The 18,810-nt window shown below is 49.4% G+C and overlaps 1 protein-coding gene and 1 long non-coding RNA gene across 2 annotated transcripts; one reads left to right on the top strand and one right to left on the bottom strand.

Moving 5' to 3' along the window:
* Nucleotides 1-418: 418 nt before the first annotated feature.
* Nucleotides 419-7,701, top strand: LOC116556240. The gene is made up of 3 exons (XR_004270897.1): nt 419-1,383; nt 5,920-5,988; nt 6,723-7,701. It is a non-coding gene; the product is annotated as an uncharacterized LOC116556240 (long non-coding RNA).
* A 5,745-nt stretch (nt 7,702-13,446) lies between these two features.
* APOA4 (apolipoprotein A4) lies at nt 13,447-16,100 on the bottom strand. The gene is made up of 3 exons (XM_032285443.1): nt 15,916-16,100; nt 15,434-15,560; nt 13,447-14,674 (listed from the first exon to the last, which is right to left on the bottom strand). The coding sequence occupies exons 1-3, from the start codon at nt 15,962-15,964 to the stop codon at nt 13,612-13,614; spliced, it is 1,239 nt and encodes a 412-aa protein (XP_032141334.1). The 5' UTR covers nt 15,965-16,100; the 3' UTR covers nt 13,447-13,611.
* Between the last annotated feature and the right edge of the window lie 2,710 nt (nt 16,101-18,810).

Here is an 18,810-nt window from a genome sequence, read left to right as displayed (position 1 = left end):
TTCCAGAACCTGGCTGAATAGGGTTTGAAAAGATTTAATGACGATGAGCTCTCTATGGACCTACCATGTGCCCAGTATTTACCTTTCTTATCTGTAACGCTCAAGTCAATATTCTAAGGTAGGAATTGTTAGCCTCATTTTACTTTATTATTTATTTATTTATTTATTGAGACAGAGTTTCGCTCCTGTTGCCCAGGCTGAAGGGCAGCGGCATGATCTTGGCTCACTGCAACCTCCACCTTCTGGTTTCAAGCAATTCTCCTGCCACAACCTCCCTCCCAAGTAGCTGGGATTACAGGTGACTGCCACCATGCCCGGCTAATTTTTATATTTTTTAGTAGAGACAGGGTTTCACCATGTTGGCCAGGCTGGTCTTGAACTCCTGACCTCAGGTGATCTGGCTGTGCCTCCCAAAGTGCTGGGATTATAGGCCTGAGCCACTGTGAGCCAGGCCTATCCTCATTTTATTTACAGAGAAACTGGAATTCAGAGAGATTCTTGCCCAAGGTCTTGCCCTGGACCAATTCCAGGTCTATCTAATTCCAAAGTCGATGTTCAGTACACTGTCTCGTGCTTGGGAGCAAAGAGAGGACTTTGCTCCTAAGACCAGATCCACACCACAAAGAGCCTTAACACTTGCTACTAGGGGAAGCCACCATCCTCAGGGAAAAGCCAGGTGCTATTCCCCTCACCCCAGAGGGTTTAGGATTTGGGAGAAAGAGGCCTGATGGAACATAGAGGTGCCAGGTCCATGTATTAACTGATCTGGGTAAAAGAACAATAGCTCAGGGCCCGCCAGGGAAAGGACAGCCAAGCCCAGGGCACAGCTGCCCAAATATCACCTCTCCCTCCTTGTCCCACCATGCCTTGTCCCAGAATGAACGTACCCCCTTCAATTTCCCTCTTTTCCTGTCTCCTGCATAGGCAGAACCAGCTCTGAGCAATAGCCAGGGCAGCAGGTCCTCAGGCTTGCCACTACGGCCTGTTTACCCTACACAGACCATGATCTATCAGGTCTGAGTAACGCCCCACTGCTAGGTGTTTGTGTCAAAAACGCCTGCCAGTGGTGCAACAGCTGGGTGGGACCAGTGACGTGGACTCAAATGCCACAAAATGTACTGAGCACATTCTGAGTCAACACAGTGATGATGTGCCCAGCCCAGATAAAGATTTTCAGTATTTATTTGTTTGGGTTTTGTTTATGTGTACCCCTCTTCATCACCAAAGATTTGAGGCAACTGAAAATGAAAACTGAAATGGCAATAAAAGAGAGGGGGTTGCAGAGAGGACACAGGATGGGGAAAATAGAAATAATTGCAGAAAATTATGACCCGATGAAGAGCACAATCACAGAAGCGGTAAGAGATGGCAAGGTTGCCAGAGGTGATCTCCACGTTGGCTTTGGGTTTCCTGGAAACCCGAGAAGGGAGGGATTCAGTCAATTACATAATTTTCTTTTCTTTCTTTCTCTTTCTTTCTTTCCTTCTTTCTTTCTTTCTTTCTTTCTTTCTTTCTTTCTTTCTTTCTTTCTTTCTTTCTTTCTTCTTTCTTTCTTTCTTTCTTTTCTTTCTTTCTTCTTTCTTTCTTTCTTCTTTCTTTCTTTCTTTCTCTCTTTCTCTTTCTTTCTTTTTCTTTCTCTCTCTCTCTCTTTCCTTCCTTCCTTCCTTCTTTCTTTTTTTTCTTGAGATGGAGTCTTGCTCTGTCACCCAGGCTAGAGTGCAGTGGTGTGATCTCGGCTCATTGCAACCTTCACCTCCTGAGTTGAAGCGATTCTCCTGATTCAGCCTCCTGAGTAGCTGAGACTACAGGCATGAACCACCATGCATGGCTAATTTTTTATGTTTTTAGTAGAGGCAGGGTTTCGCCGTGTTGGCCAGGCTGGTCTTGAACTACTGACCTCAAGTGATCTGCCTGCTTCAGCCTCCCAAAGTCCTGGAATTACAGGCGTAAGCCATGATGCCCGACTTGTTATTAATTTTTTATTATAAACAACACTGTGATGAATATCCACATAGCTAAATGCATGCATTCCATGATTATTTTCTTCAGATAATTTTTTATTATTATTTATTTATTTATTTTTGATATGGAGTCTCACTCTGTCACCCAGGCTAGAGTACAATGGCATGATCTCGGCTCACTACAACCTCCACTTCTCAGGTTCAAGCAATTCTCCTGCCTCAGCCTCTTAAGTAGCTGGGATACAGGCACAAACCACCAAGCCCAGCTAATTTTTGTATTTTTTGTAAAGACAAGGTGCACCATGTTGTCCAGGTTGGTCACTAACTCCCGACCTCAGGCAATCACCCACCTTGGCCTCCCAAAGTGCTGGGATTACAGGTGGAGCCACCTTGCCCCGCCTTAAGAGACATTTTTAAAGGGAAGAACATTTTCTGGCCAAGTACATTCCTATCCACAAACCTTTTGCCATAACTTCCTGGGGAGGTTGGAACCAATGGCTTAGACTCCAAAGGAATGAATTTACCCCAAAGCTTTCAGCAATCTTCTGTTGATGCTCCTTGTGCGGACTTCCAGACAAACACGGAAGACTGAATGCACACATCTAATTTCACTTTTTTTCTGAAATCTTCCTGAAACTATACTGAAGAAATCTTTTTGGAAAAGTTATAGCAAGGCACTGTGGCTCATGCCTATAATCCTAGCACTTTGAGAGGCCAAGGTAGGCATATTGCTTGAGTCCAGGACTTTGAGACCAGCCTAGGCAACATGGCGAAACCCTGTCTCTACTGAAAAAATCAGCCAGGCATGGCACACTTGTAGTTCCAGCGACTCATGGGGGTTGAGGTATGAGAATCACTTGAGCCTGGGAGGTGGAAGCTGCAGTGAGCCCTGATCATGCCACTGCACTCCAGCCTGAGCAACAGAGTGAAACCCTGTCTCAAAAAAAAAAAAAAAAGATAAAGATGTAGATTCATAAAGACCAGATGGGGGAAAGAAAGAAAAGACCACAACACAGTTTTGGATGTTAGAAAGCAAACGGACCAGTTGCAACTGATTTAGCAGGCCTTGGGAATGCAGGTCATGAAATGGAAGTGAGAAAAGATGAGTTGCAGCCTGACTTACACTGCTGGATTCTCAACAGGCTAAGAGATGATAGTAGGGCTGCTGCTAGCCCATGCTGCACCTGCGGGTGCAGTAGAAACAGCCTCCCCTTTCTCAAGACACTCTATAGCCATCTGCCAGAGATTTGTCATGATAAATATACATCCAGGCACGGTGGCTCACCCTTGTAATCCCAGTACTTTGGGAGGCCGAGGCGGATCAATCACCTGAGGTCAGGAGTTCAAGACCAGCCTGGTCAAGCTGGTAAAACCCCATCTCTACCAAAACTAAAATTAGCCAGGCATAGTGGCAGGTGCCTGTAGTCCCAGTTACTCAGGAGGCTGAGGCAGGAGAATTGCTTGAACCCAGGAGGCAGAGATTGCAATGAGCCAAGATCACTCCATTGCACTCCAGCCTGGGTGACGGAGCAAAAAAATAAATAAATGAATCTCAAAAAAATAAACAAATAAACAAATCTATCCTGTCTAGCCTGTAAGAGAGGTGGACTCAGAATGATGCAGTGCACAGCTTGCTCAGTCATATATGACTGTCCTGAACTGGGCCACCAGTTTCTACTGAAAGAAGAGGTGGCAGAGGAGGCTGTCATAAACGTGAAAGATTGATTGAAACAATTTAAGGAGCAGTTAGCGCTTTAGCCTCCCTGTCTCACCTTAGTAGAAGATTGGACGTTTATTCTCTTGAACGTCAGTCAGAGTTGAGGACAGGAGACCTGTACTAGGAACAGGATTAAATCAAAGTATGTCCTCTGAAATGTTGAGTCCTCTTCCTGCTTCTTCCACTTGGCCCCAAGGACACTGGTATCCAGGCCTTTACCCTCCAGGCAGAAGAATGAAAGAACTTTCTTAGGGGAACATGACCAGCTCAAGAGGTAAGACCCAAAGGTTTTTACACTGGGGGTTCCCCAGCTAAACATCTCAGTGGAGCACCTTACAGAGACATTCAGGGTCAATGAATATTACCCATGTACTTGGAGCTTCACATCATCTTTAAAATCTCCCACTCTTAAATTTAAGCAGCCAGATTGCCAGTCATTTGAGGAAAGCTCCTAACATGAAAGATAGGGGCCAAAACAAAAAATATTTAAAAAGGAAGTTGGAGAAAACCGAGAATATACAGAAAGAAGAACACATTGGAAAATGCCATTAATAACATCAGAAAATGAAAAGAATGTGTTACATTGATTAAACAAGAACAGGATAAGATAAAAAGACATTCACAGAATAACAATAAGAAAAACTCTTCGAAATTAAAATATATATATATATATATATATATATATATATATCAGAAATAAAAACTAAATAGAGAGTAAAGGAATAGTCCAGAAAGGACAAGCATGCGGAGATTGAAGAAGTAAGAACAAAGATAAGAAAATGAGAGGATCCGTCCAGGAAGGTCCATTGATGGGAAGAGATAAAGTAGTACAATCACCTTGAAAAAAACAATTCAGCATTATCTGGAAAAGATTCACACACACACACACACACACACACACACATATATATGTACACACACACACATACACACACACACACACACACACACACACACACACACACACACACACTATACAACTCACCAAGACAAAATTATTTGTTAAACTCATTCATTTAGTCAACAAATATTTATTGAACACTTACTAAGTTCTAGTCATCATGCTAGGTGCTGACTACTCAAGAATAAACATAGACAAGAATGAGAAGAATGTATTACATTGATTAAACAAGAACAGGATACTATAAAAAGACATTCAGAGAATAACAATAATAAAAACTCTTAGAAATTTTTTTTTTAAAAAAGAACAAAAATGAAAACTAAATAGAGAGTAAAGGAATAGCCCAGAAATGGAGAGCATGCAGAGACTGAAGCAGTAAGAACAAAGATAAGGAACCAACCAAGGTTCTTCTCAGAAACCAACCAAGGTTCTTCATCCCAAGGCAGCTGTGAAGTATAGCACACCTCTAGCTCAATTTTCTCCACAAGGTTTGGGGTTCCATGAATGAGTCTGTGGGTAAATTTCCTGTGCACACAATGTATGTGTGCTGTACTGAGAAAGATACAATTTAATTCTAATAATCTTTTTTTTTTTTTTTTTTTTTTTTGAGACGGAGTTTCTCTCTTGTTACCCAGGCTGGAGTGCAATGGCGCGATCTCGGCTCACCGCAACCTCCGCCTCCCGGGTTCAGGCAATTCTCCTGCCCCAGCCTCCTGAGTCGCTGGGATTACAGGCACACGCCACCATGCCCAGCTAATTTTTTGTAGTTTTAGTAGAGACGGGGTTTCACCATGTTGACCAGGATGGTCTCGATCTCTTGACCTCGTGATCCACCCGCCTCGGCCTCCCACAGTGCTGGGATTACAGGCTTGAGCCACTGCGCCCGGCCAATTCTAATAATCTTTAACAGAGCTGCACAAAGATAGAATGAATTGTTTTGAGAGATGGCACAGTTGGCTGTCAGTGGGAGTGTTCAGTACTAAGCAGGATTCATTCACTCAACGATTGAGTGGTGACCATGTGCAGGCACCGTGCTAGGCTCTCTGTATTTTCAGTATTCTATTGTTGTACCACAAAGTACCCTAAAGCAGCGTCTTAGAACAGCAGTAAACATTCATGATCTCTCACAATGTCTGGGGGTCAGCAGCTTGGCTGTGTTTTTCTGGTTCAGGGTCTGTCATGAGGTTGCAAGCAGGATGTTGTCTGGGGCTACAGTTATCTGAAGGCTTGGCTGGGGCTGGAGGATCTGTTTCCAAAGTGGCTCACTTTACTTGGCTGGCAAGCTGGTGCTGGCTGTTGGGAAGATGCTTCAGTTCCTCCCTGTGTTGACCTCTCCACAGGGCTGCTTGCGCATCCTCACAATATGGTGACTGTCTTCCCTCAGAAAGAGTGATCCAAGAGAAATCAAGGTAGGTATCACAATGCCCTTTATGACCTAGCCTTGGGAGTGAAATACCATGACTTCCGCAAGAGCCTATTGATCACACATCAGCCATCTTCATATAAGATGGACCACACAGCCAGGCGTGGTGGTGGGCACCTGTAATCCCAGCTACTCGGGAGGCTGAGGCAGCAGGAGAATCGCTTGAACCTGGGAGGCGGAAGTTGCAATGACCTCAGACTGTGCCATTGCACTCCAGCCTGGGTGACAGAGCGAGACTCCATCTCAAAAATAAATAAATAAATAAAAAGACCACACGTGGATGTGAATACTAGAGGCAATGATTGCTGGGGCCATTGTGAGAGCTAGCTACCACACTGTGCTAATACAATGATGAACAAACAAATGGAAAGCCTGAGCTCAAGAGCTGTTAGTCTAGAGTTTTGATCATTTGTTAAATGATATCAAAGGAATTGGGACTGAGAAACAAGGTGGTTCCCTGAAACCCTAATGCCCTGTGATCTTATGGTCCTGGGTCCTAGGTCTTTTGTCCCCATAGCACTAATTCATTATCTTAGAACCAGCAGCTCACCAAACCCTCACGCCTCTGATATGGGCCATGGGGTGGGGACTCTATTGTGCCCCTGCATTGTCAGCTGCTTGTCACCACACAGTAAGATAGCCCTGACTCCACCCTGCAGGCTCTCAGACAGGAGACAGGGAGTGCCCTGATAACCCTAAGCTTATTGTTTCTCTCCCCAGGACATGCTGCTGCCTCCTCCTGGAAGAAAGGGAGTGCTATGATAATGGAAGGAGGGCACGGTGTCCCCTTGCAGGAGCCACTTTTGATCCTGCCAGGACAATCAATCCTTCAAGAGCAGCAAGGCCCTGTGGGTACAGGAAGAGAGTGACCCTCAGATCCCTTCCCTTTGCCCTAATCGGGGCCACATAGTATACCAGAGACCTCAGGGATAGTGACCCTGGATGTTCTCAGAGAACTTTTGACCTTCGAACTTGGGGATGGGTACAGGGGTGTGGCTAGCATCGCAGCCTGGCCCACACGGGTGCTGGTCAACACGCCTATGGGGCACTAACCCAGGTCCACAGAGAAGTCCTTTACTTCCAAATCACCTGAGGATCCAGTGGTGACCGGGGAGATTCTGACCTGAAACTGCTGGCTCTGGGGGACTGCTGGGTAAGCTGATGTGGGCCAGGCTGGAGTTCAAACACACTTCCCTGGTGCCCACAGGGACTCCCAGCACACGCTCTCCTATGGGTGTCAACGATTCAGTCTTTCTTGGTGGCATAGACTATAGCCTGGAGAAGCCCTGGGGAATATTTCTTTTCTTACTTATTTCTGATTTTAAAAGTAATACTGTCAGGATGACTATTGTTAAAAACAAAATAAAACGAAACCAAAAAATAACAGAAAACAACAAGCGTTGGAGAGGCTGTGAAGAAATTGGAAGCCTGGGCATCGCCAGTGGGAATGTGAAATGGTGCGGTTACTATAAACGACAGTTTGGTGTTTCCTCCAAAACGTAAATATAGAATTACCATGTGACCTGGCAATTCCACTTCTGGATATATGCTCAGAAAAACTGAGAGCAAGGACTGGAACAGACATGTATACACCCACGTTCACAGCAGCAGTTTTCACAATTGCTTAATGGATAGAGTTTTCTGTTTGGGATGATGAAAAAATTTTCAGAAATAGTGGTGGTGGTGGTTGCACAACATTGTAAATGTGATTAATGCCACTGAATTGTACACCTATAAATAGTTTAAATGGTAAATTTTATGTTATAAAAGTAATACGAAAATTGTCTTTCTTCTTTTCTTTCTTTCGCTCTCTCTTTCTTTCTGGCAGGGTCTTCCTCTGTTGCCCAGGCTGGAGTGCAGTGGCATGATCTAAACTCACCCCAGCCTCAACCTCCTGGGCTCAAGCAATCCTCCCACCTCAGCCTCTCGAGTAGCTTGGTCCACAGGTGTGTACCACCACACTTGGCTAATTTTTGTATTTTTTGTAGAGACACGGGTTATCCATGTTGCCCAGGCTGGTCTCAAACTCCTAAGCTCAAGCAATCCACCTGTCTCAGCCTCCCAAAGTGCTGGAATTACAGGTGTGAGCCACCACACCCAGCCTAAAATGGTATCTTTTCTCCTTCTCCTCCTTCTTCTTCAACTTCTTGTTGAAACAGCATCTCACTCTGTCATCCAGGCTGGAATGCAGTGGTGTGATCTCGGCTCACTGAAACCTCTGTCTCCCGAGTTCAAGTGACTCTCCTGCCTCAGCCTCCCAAGTAGCTAAGATTACAGGCACACGCCACCACCCCTAGCTAATTTTTGTATTTTTAGTAGAGACGGGGTTTCGCCATGTTGGCCAGGCTGGGCTCAAACTCCTGACCTCAAGTGATTCCCCTAGTTGGCCACCCAAAGTGCTGGGATTACAGGTGGGAGCCACTGTGCCTGGCCTAAAATGGTCTTAAATCCCAACACTATATAAATATATAAAGTAGAGAGCAAAAGCCAACCCTGCTGGGATAAGCTTGTTGCCTAGGCTTCCAGATTTCTCACTTCCATATAAGCCAGACGTTAGGATTCAAGTATTAGTATGAGTGAGTAGAACCCACCTGTCCTTTGCATAGGGGGCATCCCCCTTCTCCATGGGGTTCTTGACACCATAGCATAGTAGAGAAAGATTCCATAGTTGAATACCCCCTGCTCAAATCCCATTCTGGCTGGGCGCAGTGGCTCACACCTGTAATCTCACAATGTCTGCGGGTCAGCAGCTTGGCTGTATTTTTCTGGTTCAGGGTCTGTCATGAGGTTGCAAGCAGGATGGCTCAGGCGGGTGGATCACAAGGTCAGGAGTTCAAGACCAGTCTGGCCAATGTGGAGAAACTCCATCTCTACTAAAAGAACAAAAATTAGCCAGGCAAGTTGGCAGGCTACTCGTGAGGCCAAGCCAGGAGAATTGCTTGAACCCAGGAGTCGGAGGTTGCAGTGAGTTGAGATTGTGCTATTGCACTCCAGCCTGGATGACAAGATGGAAACTCCATCCCCCACCAAAAAAAAAATCCCATCCCACCCCTTGCTAGGTAATGTGCCTCACCATTCTGAAGTAGCTCTTCCTCATCTATTGATCTATTGTGTCTTGATGTCACAGTCGATCATGAGAATTACATGGGTCAATATGGTAATATAATACAAAGCATTTTATTTTATTTTATTTTATTTTTTTTTTTTGAGATGGAGTTTCGCTCTTGTTACCCAGGCTGGAGTGCAATGGCGCTATCTCGGCTCACCGCAACCTCCGCCTCCTGGGTTCAGGCAATTCTCCTGCCTCAGCCTCCTGAGTAGCTGGGATTACAGGCACGCGCCACCATGCCCAGCTAATTTTTTGTAGTTTTAGTAGAGACGGGGTTTCACCATGTTGACCAGGATGGTCTCGATCTCTTGACCTCGTGATCCACCCGCCTCGGCCTCCCACAGTGCTGGGATTACAGGCTTGAGCCACCGCGCCCGGCCACAAAGCGTTTTTTAAAAGCAGCTCACACTACAAGCATTGCAGTCAGTGTCATTGCCATCCTTGTATTGAAAAGCTCTACGACTGTTGCCACTGGGCATTTCTTCTTGGCCATCATTTGGAGGGGGCTTTCACCGCCTCATATATTCCCTGCTTTCCCTTCTGTGACTCCCCTCCTTTCCAACTCTTCATTACAACCTCAAATGCCAGTGCAGGGAATGCACAGAACAATCGACTCCATCTCTCTGTTTCATGGTCTCCATCCAGTTCCTCTGGGTGTCCTCCTCAATAGCTAACATGCACTGTCAATGAAATTTTCTCTCTCAGAGGTATTCTAGGTCTAGCTGTTGAACTAACAGGATTTTCACCTCCTTACACATTCACATACACATATGCACGTGTGGTCCCTTACCAGGCTGTATAGTACATAATAACTGAACACTTGCTTTTTTTTTTTCACTTAAAATATCTTGGAGATCTTCCCATAAATAAACAGATTCCCCAAACTAAACCAGAGTGTTTTGCTTGAACTCAGGACCTCATGATTTGAGACCTCAGGATCTGGGGCCAGCTGTTGGAATCTCTGAGAAGGGTAGAGACAGCCGGCTGCCAGGTCCCCGGTCAGCTCAGCCGCTGGAGAGGAGCAGAGGACTGACAGGCCACAAGGGACCAAGTCCACATGCTAACTCTGAACAGGAGGAAGGCTGCTTTCCTCGGTCAGTGGGACAAACCCTAATGAGGATGAATAAGTGTACCTCAGACAAACCAACTGACCAACCAGAACAGGCCAGAGATGAGGCCGTGTCTTCCAAGGCCCAAGCAAGAGATACATACCCTAGAGGGAAGGAGTGTGTCAGTCAAGGTTTGTTTGTTTGTTTGTTTTGAGACAGAGTCTTGCTCTGTCACCAGGCTGGAGTTCAGTGGTGCCATCTCAGCTCACTGCAACCTCCACCTCCCAGGTTCAAGCAATTTCCTGCCTCAGCCTCCTGAGTAGCTGGGATTACAGGCATGCATCATCATGCCCAGTTAATTTTTGTATTTCTAGTAGAGACGGGGTTTCACCATGTTGGCCAGGCTGGTTGGTCTCCAACTGCCAACCTCACCCACCTCAGCCTCCCAAAGTGCTGGGATTACAGGCGTGAGCCACTGCGCCTGGCCTCAATCAAGGTTCTTAATTGCTAGCCACAGAAACCTACTCTGAAAATATAATCAGAAGATGAGCTTATTGACATATTTCCAGGTATTTCGAGGAAACGTCTAGGAAAGCTGGAGCACTTGGTTTGGAAAATAAACAAGAATAAGGGGAGCTGAGGGAGAAACATGGCCACGCTCACGCCACACAGCTAGAGGAATGGGGACGGCTGTGCTGCCACCACCGACCCAGGACAGCAACAGCCCAGTGTGCCCAGCAGCCACTGCCATGCCTGGTCCCTGGCCTAAGGCTCTAGCCTGGACGCAAGCTGCCTGTTGCTGCTACACTGTTCCTGCCCACCCCAGAAAGGATTCTCCACTGTCCCTTTTACATCTGATTTGCTGCGAGTAGGTGATGTCCCATGCTGGACGCAAGGGAGGCTGGAAGGCAGGCAACTGGCGTTGTTAGTGTCTATAATGGAGGCAGCCTCTGACTCCCACCAAACTCATCAGCGAGACATTTCCCAAACAAAGCAGGAGGGCTTCAGGAAGATGGGGCTGGGACGATGTCTTAGATCTCTTGGGCTGCTGCAACAAGACGCCAAAAACTGAGTGGATTATAAACGACACGCATTTATTCCTCACAGTCCTGGAGGCCGGGAAGTCCAAAATCAAGGACCAGCATATCCAGTGAGGGCCCTGGTTCATAAATGGCACCTTCCAGCTGTGTCCTCACATGTGGAAGGGACAAGGGATCTCTGTGGGGCCTCTGTTATAAGGACACTAATCTCATTTATGAGGGCTCCACCCTCATGACCTGATCACCTCCCAAATGTCTTCTATCCTAATACCATCACCTTACAGGTTAGGATTGCAACACAGGAATTTAGGGAGATGCAAACATTCAGTTCATTGCAGCAGCCAAAAGCAACGTTACTACCAGGAGGCATCTGCCAGGTCAGTGACCCAGGAGACTGATGCAAAATCTTGGGGCAGGAAAGAGAAGGCGTTCATCATCCAGGAGGATGACGACTGTGGTGGGACCCTCAGAGACCTGCAGGATGTCCCTGAGGGTGGTGGGAAAGGTCCATGGTCCCATCCAGGGTTCACACTAAGAACCAAGTTCTGGGAGACACCGAGGACCCCAGGGTTCTGGAGTCAGCACTAAACCAGGCAGCCCTCAGGTGAGGTCTAGCAGCATCTCAGAAGCTTCCAGTCCCTCTTGGAGACCTGCCCCCCTTCATCCCACTTCCTTTTGGTGCCTCGGCTTCGTTGGTCCTTTCCTAAATCCATCCAGTAGACCCCCAGGTGCGTGGTGGGTTTGTCAAGGTGTTTCCCTATGGATCCCTGGGCTTCTAGCATGGGTGGGTATCAAAGTTGCCACAGCAGCCTTACTGGCCTGGTATGCAGGAGCGAGAGCAGCTGCGGCAGGGCAAACCCAGAGTTCTGCCCTTGGCCAACTCTGGAGGCCTCATTAATAGAGTGTGGCCTGGAGGTGAGCGGGAGGAGGAAGTCCTGTTTGTTGCAGCACCAGCTATTGCGCGTTTATTCCATGCCTGATGTTAAGTGCTTGGCATCTTTGCTCCATCAAACCTGCAGCACAACTCTCTGAGCCGAGGATCGTCATGATCCCTGTCTTCCAAAAGAAGCTCAATTATCTGCCCTGAATCACCCAGTAGTCAGCCAAAAAGCCAGGATTCAAACCCAGGCTTGCCTGATTCCCAAGCATACATCCCTCCCACCAGGCTAGCACCAGGGGCCAGAGGAGGATAGGCCTGGGCCAGACCGTGCTGGGGGCCACCACCCTGAGGGCACTTTGGGAGGGAAGGAAGAGGCCCCAGAACTCCCTCCCAGGGGCCTGCCCCCTCCTCCTTAGCATATTCCAGGCTTCTTCCAGGAAAGCCCTGAAGGGCCTGCATCCTCCTATGGAGAGGAAAGGGAGATGGCTCAACTCGCAGGCCTGGGGGTCCAGAGGGAACAGCCAAGATGTTGAGTCCTTTGAGACAAAGGCTTGAACTGGCTCTTTCCTTGGGGAGGTTTTTGAGTCTCTAAGTGTGGTGTGAGAGCCCACTCCAAAAGCTGCAGCTGCCCACAGCTGGCTGTGCTGATGAGACCGCTGACTCTCTATCCCTAACCCCAGTGGCTGCAAACTCAGTCCCAAACTGGCAGACCACCTGGCAGGAGGCCCCGGGACAGTGCAGACCAGAGCCCTGCAGGCTCCGGCACCTGTTCCGCCTCTCCTTCCTGGACTCATCTTGGTCCCCAGGCCTCATTCCTCAACTCTGGATGGAAACCATGGGTTTAGCATTCAAGGAATTTCTGAAATAAGCATGAATTGCTTTTATAATGGAACTGGGTTGGGGTGGGCTAAATGAAACTACACAAATGAGTTAAAGGCACCGAAGATCTCATGCAAGGACGGACCATCTCCCCCAGTGTACTGTGAGCTCCCCCAGGGCCAGGGACCCTATTCTGCTGGCCTCCAGGTGCTCCCCTCAGTGTGAGGCAGAGTTGGGCACACAGCTCCACAAAAGCTGTTTGCTGGTTGTCCTGGCACATCAGAGGCATTCGATGCCTATTTGTTGGCTAAATGAATATAAGTGGGTTGTATATTTTGTCTTGCGATAATGTGTGACATCTTTTCCTGCCTCCCCTTAGAGGACCCCCCATATGCCCTCTTCTAGCACACCCTACGCTTACCTCTCCTGGGGAGTATCCTCTCCCCAGCCCTGGGTGTCTCCTGCCAGGCTGCTGCTAAGCTCTGCCCAGTCATGGTCACCTCCCCACCTCCCCAGCTGCAAGGAGGAGTCACATGGGTGACCAGTCGAGGCTAGATTCTCAGCAGCTTTATTGAATATCAAGAGGTGGTGTCACCTCCCACTGGGCATGTGTCCTCAAGCTCATACCAGAACTGCTTTGGGACAGACAGACAGACAGGTGGCAGGGCAGGGCAGGTGTCCATGGTGGTGGGGCCAGTGCACCAAGGACACCTCAGCCCTCCAAAGGGGCTGGCATCTGCACCTGCTCCTGCTGGACCTGTCCCTGCTCCTGCTCCTGCTCCTGCTCCTGCTCCTGCTCCTGCTGTGGGTGCTGCTGCTCCTGCTGCTGTTCCTGCTGAGGGATGGCGAGGGTCTTGTCCTGGCTCTCTTTCTCCTTTAAGGTGCTGAAGAAGGAGTTGACCTTGTCCCTCAGGTCCTTCTCCAGGAAGCTCAAGTGGCCTTCCATGTCCCCCTGATGGGGACCCAGCTTCTGCCTGAGCTGTTCCATCTGCTGCACCAGAACTTTGTTGAAGCTCTCCCCATAGGGCTCTACCTGGCGTCGGAACTCCTCCACCTGCTGGTCCAGGTGCCCGCCCAGCTCTGCCAGAGACTTCTGCAGCCCCTCGGTGTTGGCCCACAGGTTGCCATGCATGTCTTCGGCCACGGGCGCCAGCCTCTGCCGCAGCTCCTCGGCGTTGGCCGAAATCCTGGCCTTGAGCTCCTCAGCGTTCTTCTTCATCTGGAAGGCCAGGCCCTCGAGCTGGTGGTTGAGCTTCTCCTGCACGTCCTGCGCATAGGGAGCCAGGCTGCCGCGCAGCTCCTCCACGGCCTGGTCGATCTTGACCTTGAGCTCGTCGGCGTAGGGAGTGAGGCGCCCCTTGAGCTCCTCCACGTTCTGGTCGATCTTGGCCTTGAGCTCGTCGGCGTGGGGCTTCAGCGAGGCCTGCAGGCTGTCTGCATTCTCCCGCAGCACTCTCTGCATGCGCTGTGCGTAGGGGGTCAGCTGGCGCCGCAGCTGCTCAGCCTGCGCGTTGACCTGGGTGCGCAGCTCATCTGCATAGGGCCCCAGGCGCTGCTGCAGCTCTCGCACGTTGTCCCCAATCTTCTGGCTCACCTCACTGGCATGGGGCAGCAGCCGGGCCCTCACCTCCTCCAGCTCCTTCCGAATCTCCTCCTTGAGCTTCTCCGAGTCCTTGGCCAGGCGTTCATGCAGCTCGGTGGCGAAGGGCACCAGCCTCTGCTGCAGGTCTTCCCTGTAAGTGTTCACTTCCCCAAGTTTGTCCTGGAAGAGGGCACTGTGGGGAACGGCACAAGGAGGTCACATTACACTTTACATTTACATGGCAAGGCTTCTTCTGTTTGTATACCACTTGCCTTATGCATACGTGTGAGTGCTCAGGGGGACCGAGTTCACCCTCCCTATGGTGGTTCAGATTGGTGAGGATGAGTGTCGCAGACTAAGTTATGACACTGAATTTCTATCTCGGGATCTCCCACGGAGTTTGTCTCGGAATCTACCCATCATGTCACCTCCAGCAATTTGCCTTCCCCTCCTCGTCTCCCCTCCTTGTCCCCTCCTAGGTCCCAGCACACCCCCACTGGGACCTAGAATCACGTTGTGTAATACAATGTTGTCTTCTTGACCTCTGCTGGGGGTCTTCTAGCGGGACAAGGTGCTGATTTCCTTGCCGGTGCCCAGGGGCCTCCCTTCCCACCTCCCTCCCCTTGATTCCACTGGAGCCTGTCTTTCTGGAATGTATCAGAAGTCAGCTCTCATGACGTTTTCCTCCCTCCCTTTCTTCTGTGAGCCTGAATAATAGGATGTGGCCATTTGCCAAACTCTAGAATGTTAAAGCAAAAAGACATTGCAGGGGTTATTCGGTCCAACGTTCCGGTTTACATATGTGGATCTTAGGTCCAGAGGCCCCCGAGTTAGTAGCAGGGCAGTGGGTATCCTAAGTTCCGGGCTCCTGTCTCTAAGCTCAGCCCTTGCCAATGCATTGTGTGGCCTTTAAGAACTCCCTGTCACCACCGCATGCTGTACTCCCTCTTACTTGAGTTGCTGTGTGAGTTCAGACTTCTGGAGATGTTCCACGGCATCCTTGGCATTGTTGCTCAGCTGGCTGAAGTAGTCCCACATCACAGTGGCCACCTGGTCAGCACTGACCTCAGCCCGGGCTCCTGGGCGGTAAGAGAGAGCAATTCATGAGGCCTCGTCTCCTTTGCGGCCCCTCTGCTCCAACTCTGAGCCGCAGACAGGATGATGGGGGGGTGCCCATCCTGCCATTTTCCCTGTCTGGGCTTAGCTTTTTGAAAGCCACGGGAACATGTGAAACTGGTATAGCACCAATGCCAGTGGGTCCACCACTGGGACTGGGCCAGCTCTCCTGTGAGCCAGTTGGCAGCCAGGCAGACCCCATGTCCAGCTGGGGACTGATGGGCACTCAGAAGTGTCACTTTGCTTTGGCCCAGCCTCCCTCCTGCACCATTCATAGTGGCAGCCTGAGAAACCCATCCAAAGACAGCTTCTACTCACCGGTGACAGCCACCAGGGCCAGGGTCAGGACCACGGCCTTCAGGAACATCCTGGGCTCCTTGCTAGGCTGGAGGAGTTTCCTGCCACACTGGATCCTCCCTGGAATCAGGGGAATTGACAGAGAGGTCCTCAGGAGAGCTCACCTTCGCTGCTGTGGGAACTGACTGAAGCTCAGAGCTGGCCAGACATTTAAACTGCCCCTACCACCCCCGCCTCCCACCGCCCTCCCCGCCTCCTTCCCCAGTGTGACTCCACGCTGGAAGGTGACACATTCCCAAGAGGCCTCTTGGACTTTTGTGACCCTGAGATTACGTGGAAGCTGACAGCAGATTGGGGATGAGGTGGTAGTCAGAAGTGGGGGCTGTTCCATGCATGTGCGCCCCTCCCCCAGTGTGGAAGGGAGGAGGGGAGTGGAAAACAGTGGGAGAAACACCTTGGGGAGCCCCTGAGCCCAGGTTGACACCTCAAGAGGCCCTGCTTGTGGCTCTGGGTTTGTGCCAAGTTCGTGGAGGGCAAAGTCCACATCTCCTCTGTCTACCCCAGTGAAGAGAGGCCCCTGCAATCCCCACATCTGCCATGAATACTGACTCCATCTCAGAGCACCAGACACTGGACTGGGACCATCAGGGGCTGCAAATAGCATAATGAGCTAAAATCTAGGTCTCTTTTCAAGGTACACCCAGGAAGAGGCGGCTCTGGAGAGCCTTTGGGCAGATGGGTTGGGGGGATGGGGCCTTGTATTGAGGGGGTTAATTGTAGTGTGCTTCATGGCTCACTGCCAAGCTGTGCCACCTTGGTCTCATTATTCAAAGCCCTGAGCCTCAGTTTCTCCTCTGAACGATGGGATGTTTCAGTACATTAAATAAGATATTGCTTGCGAAGTGGGTAATATGGCCATCCCTCAGTCTCTTTGGGAAATGGGTTCCAGGACCCTCTGCACATACCAAAATCCATGGATGCACAAGTCTTCATATAAAATGGCATAGTATTTTCACATAACATAAGCACAGCCTCCCATACACTTTAAATCTCTGGATTACTTATAATACCTAATAGAATGTAAATCCTGTGTGGATGGTTGTTATAATGTATTGTTTAGGGAATAATCACCAAAAAAGTTTGTATATGTTCAGTACAGATGAAATTTTCTTTTTGTTTTTTGTTTTGTTTTGTTTTGAGATGGAGTCTCACTCTGTCGCCCAGGCTGGAGTGCAGTGGTGTGATCTCGGCTCACTGCAATCTCCACCTCCCGGGCTCAAGCAATTCTCCCGCCTTAGAATCCTGAGTAGCTGGGTTTACAGGCACCTGACACGCACTTGGATAATTTTTGTATTTTTAGTAGAGACAGGGTTTCACCATGTTGGCCAGGTTGGTCTCGAACTCCTGACCTCAAGTGGTCCGCTTACCTTGGCCTCCCAAAGTGCTGGGATTACAGGTGTGAGCCACTGCGCCCGGCCCACATGCAATTTTTTTTTAATGGTTTTTAATGGAGATGGGGTTTCACTATGTTGCCCAGGCTGGACTCCAACTCCTGGCCTCAAGCGATCCTTCCATCTTGGCCTCCCAAAGTGCTGAGCTTACAGGTGTGAGCCACTGTGCCCAGCCCACAGATGCAATTTTATAAAAAAATATTTTCAATTCAAGGCTAGTTGAATCCATGGACACAGAAACCACAGATACATAGGGCTGCCTAGAGACTTCCTGGCACAGAGTAAGCTCTGAAAAATAGTTGCTGTTATTATAATAATCATGCTGTGTTCCTGATTTGGAGCAAAGCAGGGAGTGTCGTAGAATGCTCCCTCCTCTAGTGAGAGTGACAGAGTGATACTCAGCCCTGTGAGGGGCGCTAGGTGGGCCAGAGGCAGGGTGATGGATGGGACCAGCCTGAGGCCTGACTCCTGCCCTCTACCCCCAGTCACACTCCCTGGGCAGGAGCAGCTGGCTTGAGCAGAGTCTCGGGACCTGAGGCTCTCAGGGGACCTCTCATCGGGGGATGGAGGGCAACGGTGGTGGTGCCCAAAAGGTCTACTTAGATGTCTAATGGATCTCTAAATGAGGGTACATGCCCTATCACACACAGACATCCACTGAGAAGGTGACACACCACATCAGTGTGGGTCCCTCTGCCAGACCACACCACTCCCAGTGACTAGGAGGTGACATCTAGCATATTGCACCATTGGATCCTGTCGGCAAGTGCAGTGCTGACAACAGTGAGCTACAGTTATTTGTAAAAATGAACGTCACCAGAGTAGACCACAATTGTGCTAACTCTAATTTGTCTTGTGTTCATTTTTTTCAGTTTCCAGAAGGGGCTTGATGTCTCATAGGATCAAAGGCAGCCAAATGGCCCTCTAACTCTGGCACCCCTTCTACTGGGTCCCCATCACCCTGCGGTGGTCCCCACTCTGCCATGCTGCCTCTTTTTTGGTGCAGCCTGTGCCACCTCTTAGTGACTGTTTGGGTCAGACCCTGGAGTCCACTCCCTGGCTTTGCATCCAGGCTCCAACACGTCCTGCCTGTGTGTCCTTGGGCAAGTCTCATAACCTCTCTGAGCCTTGGTTGCCTTGGCGAGACATACCATTGTACCTGCCTCCTAGGCTGTGAGAATTCACTGAGATAATCTTATAGTGCTTGCAGCAATTTCGGGCACATAGTAAAAGTGATCACTAAATGTTAGCCACATCTTACCCCTGCAAGGCTCACCCCCATGGAACCCATTGTTCCCAACCCTGCTCCTGAATCAGGCACAGCTCAGCTTGCAGCGGGAGCAAAGGGCAGTGCTCCTGCCCCTTCCCTAGGCCAGAGCTGAGGAAGAGACTGAGTCATGAATGACACCTCAGCTGTAGTTTGACCTCCGGGACTTGCAGTCTGAACAGCAGGTGTCACTAGCAT

This window comes from Sapajus apella, unplaced genomic scaffold (genome assembly GCF_009761245.1).
Source record: "Sapajus apella isolate SASKATOON/1434 unplaced genomic scaffold, GSC_monkey_1.0 scaffold16, whole genome shotgun sequence".
NCBI lineage: Eukaryota > Metazoa > Chordata > Mammalia > Primates > Cebidae > Sapajus > Sapajus apella.
This window is presented reverse-complemented; position numbering and strand designations above follow the sequence as displayed.

What these genes read in the sequence shown, in the direction of transcription:
- APOA4 (XM_032285443.1), bottom strand. Translation starts at nt 15,964, where the DNA reads ATGTTCCTGAAGGCCGTGGTCCTGACCCTGGCCCTGGTGGCTGTCACC. An exon ending in GGCCCTGGTGGCTGTCACCG is followed by an intron (nt 15,561 to 15,915) that starts GTGAGTAGAAGC and finishes CTTACCGCCCAG; the next exon opens with GAGCCCGGGCTGAGGTCAGT. An exon ending in GAACTCACACAGCAACTCAA is followed by an intron (nt 14,675 to 15,433) that starts GTAAGAGGGAGT and finishes CGTTCCCCACAG; the next exon opens with TGCCCTCTTCCAGGACAAAC.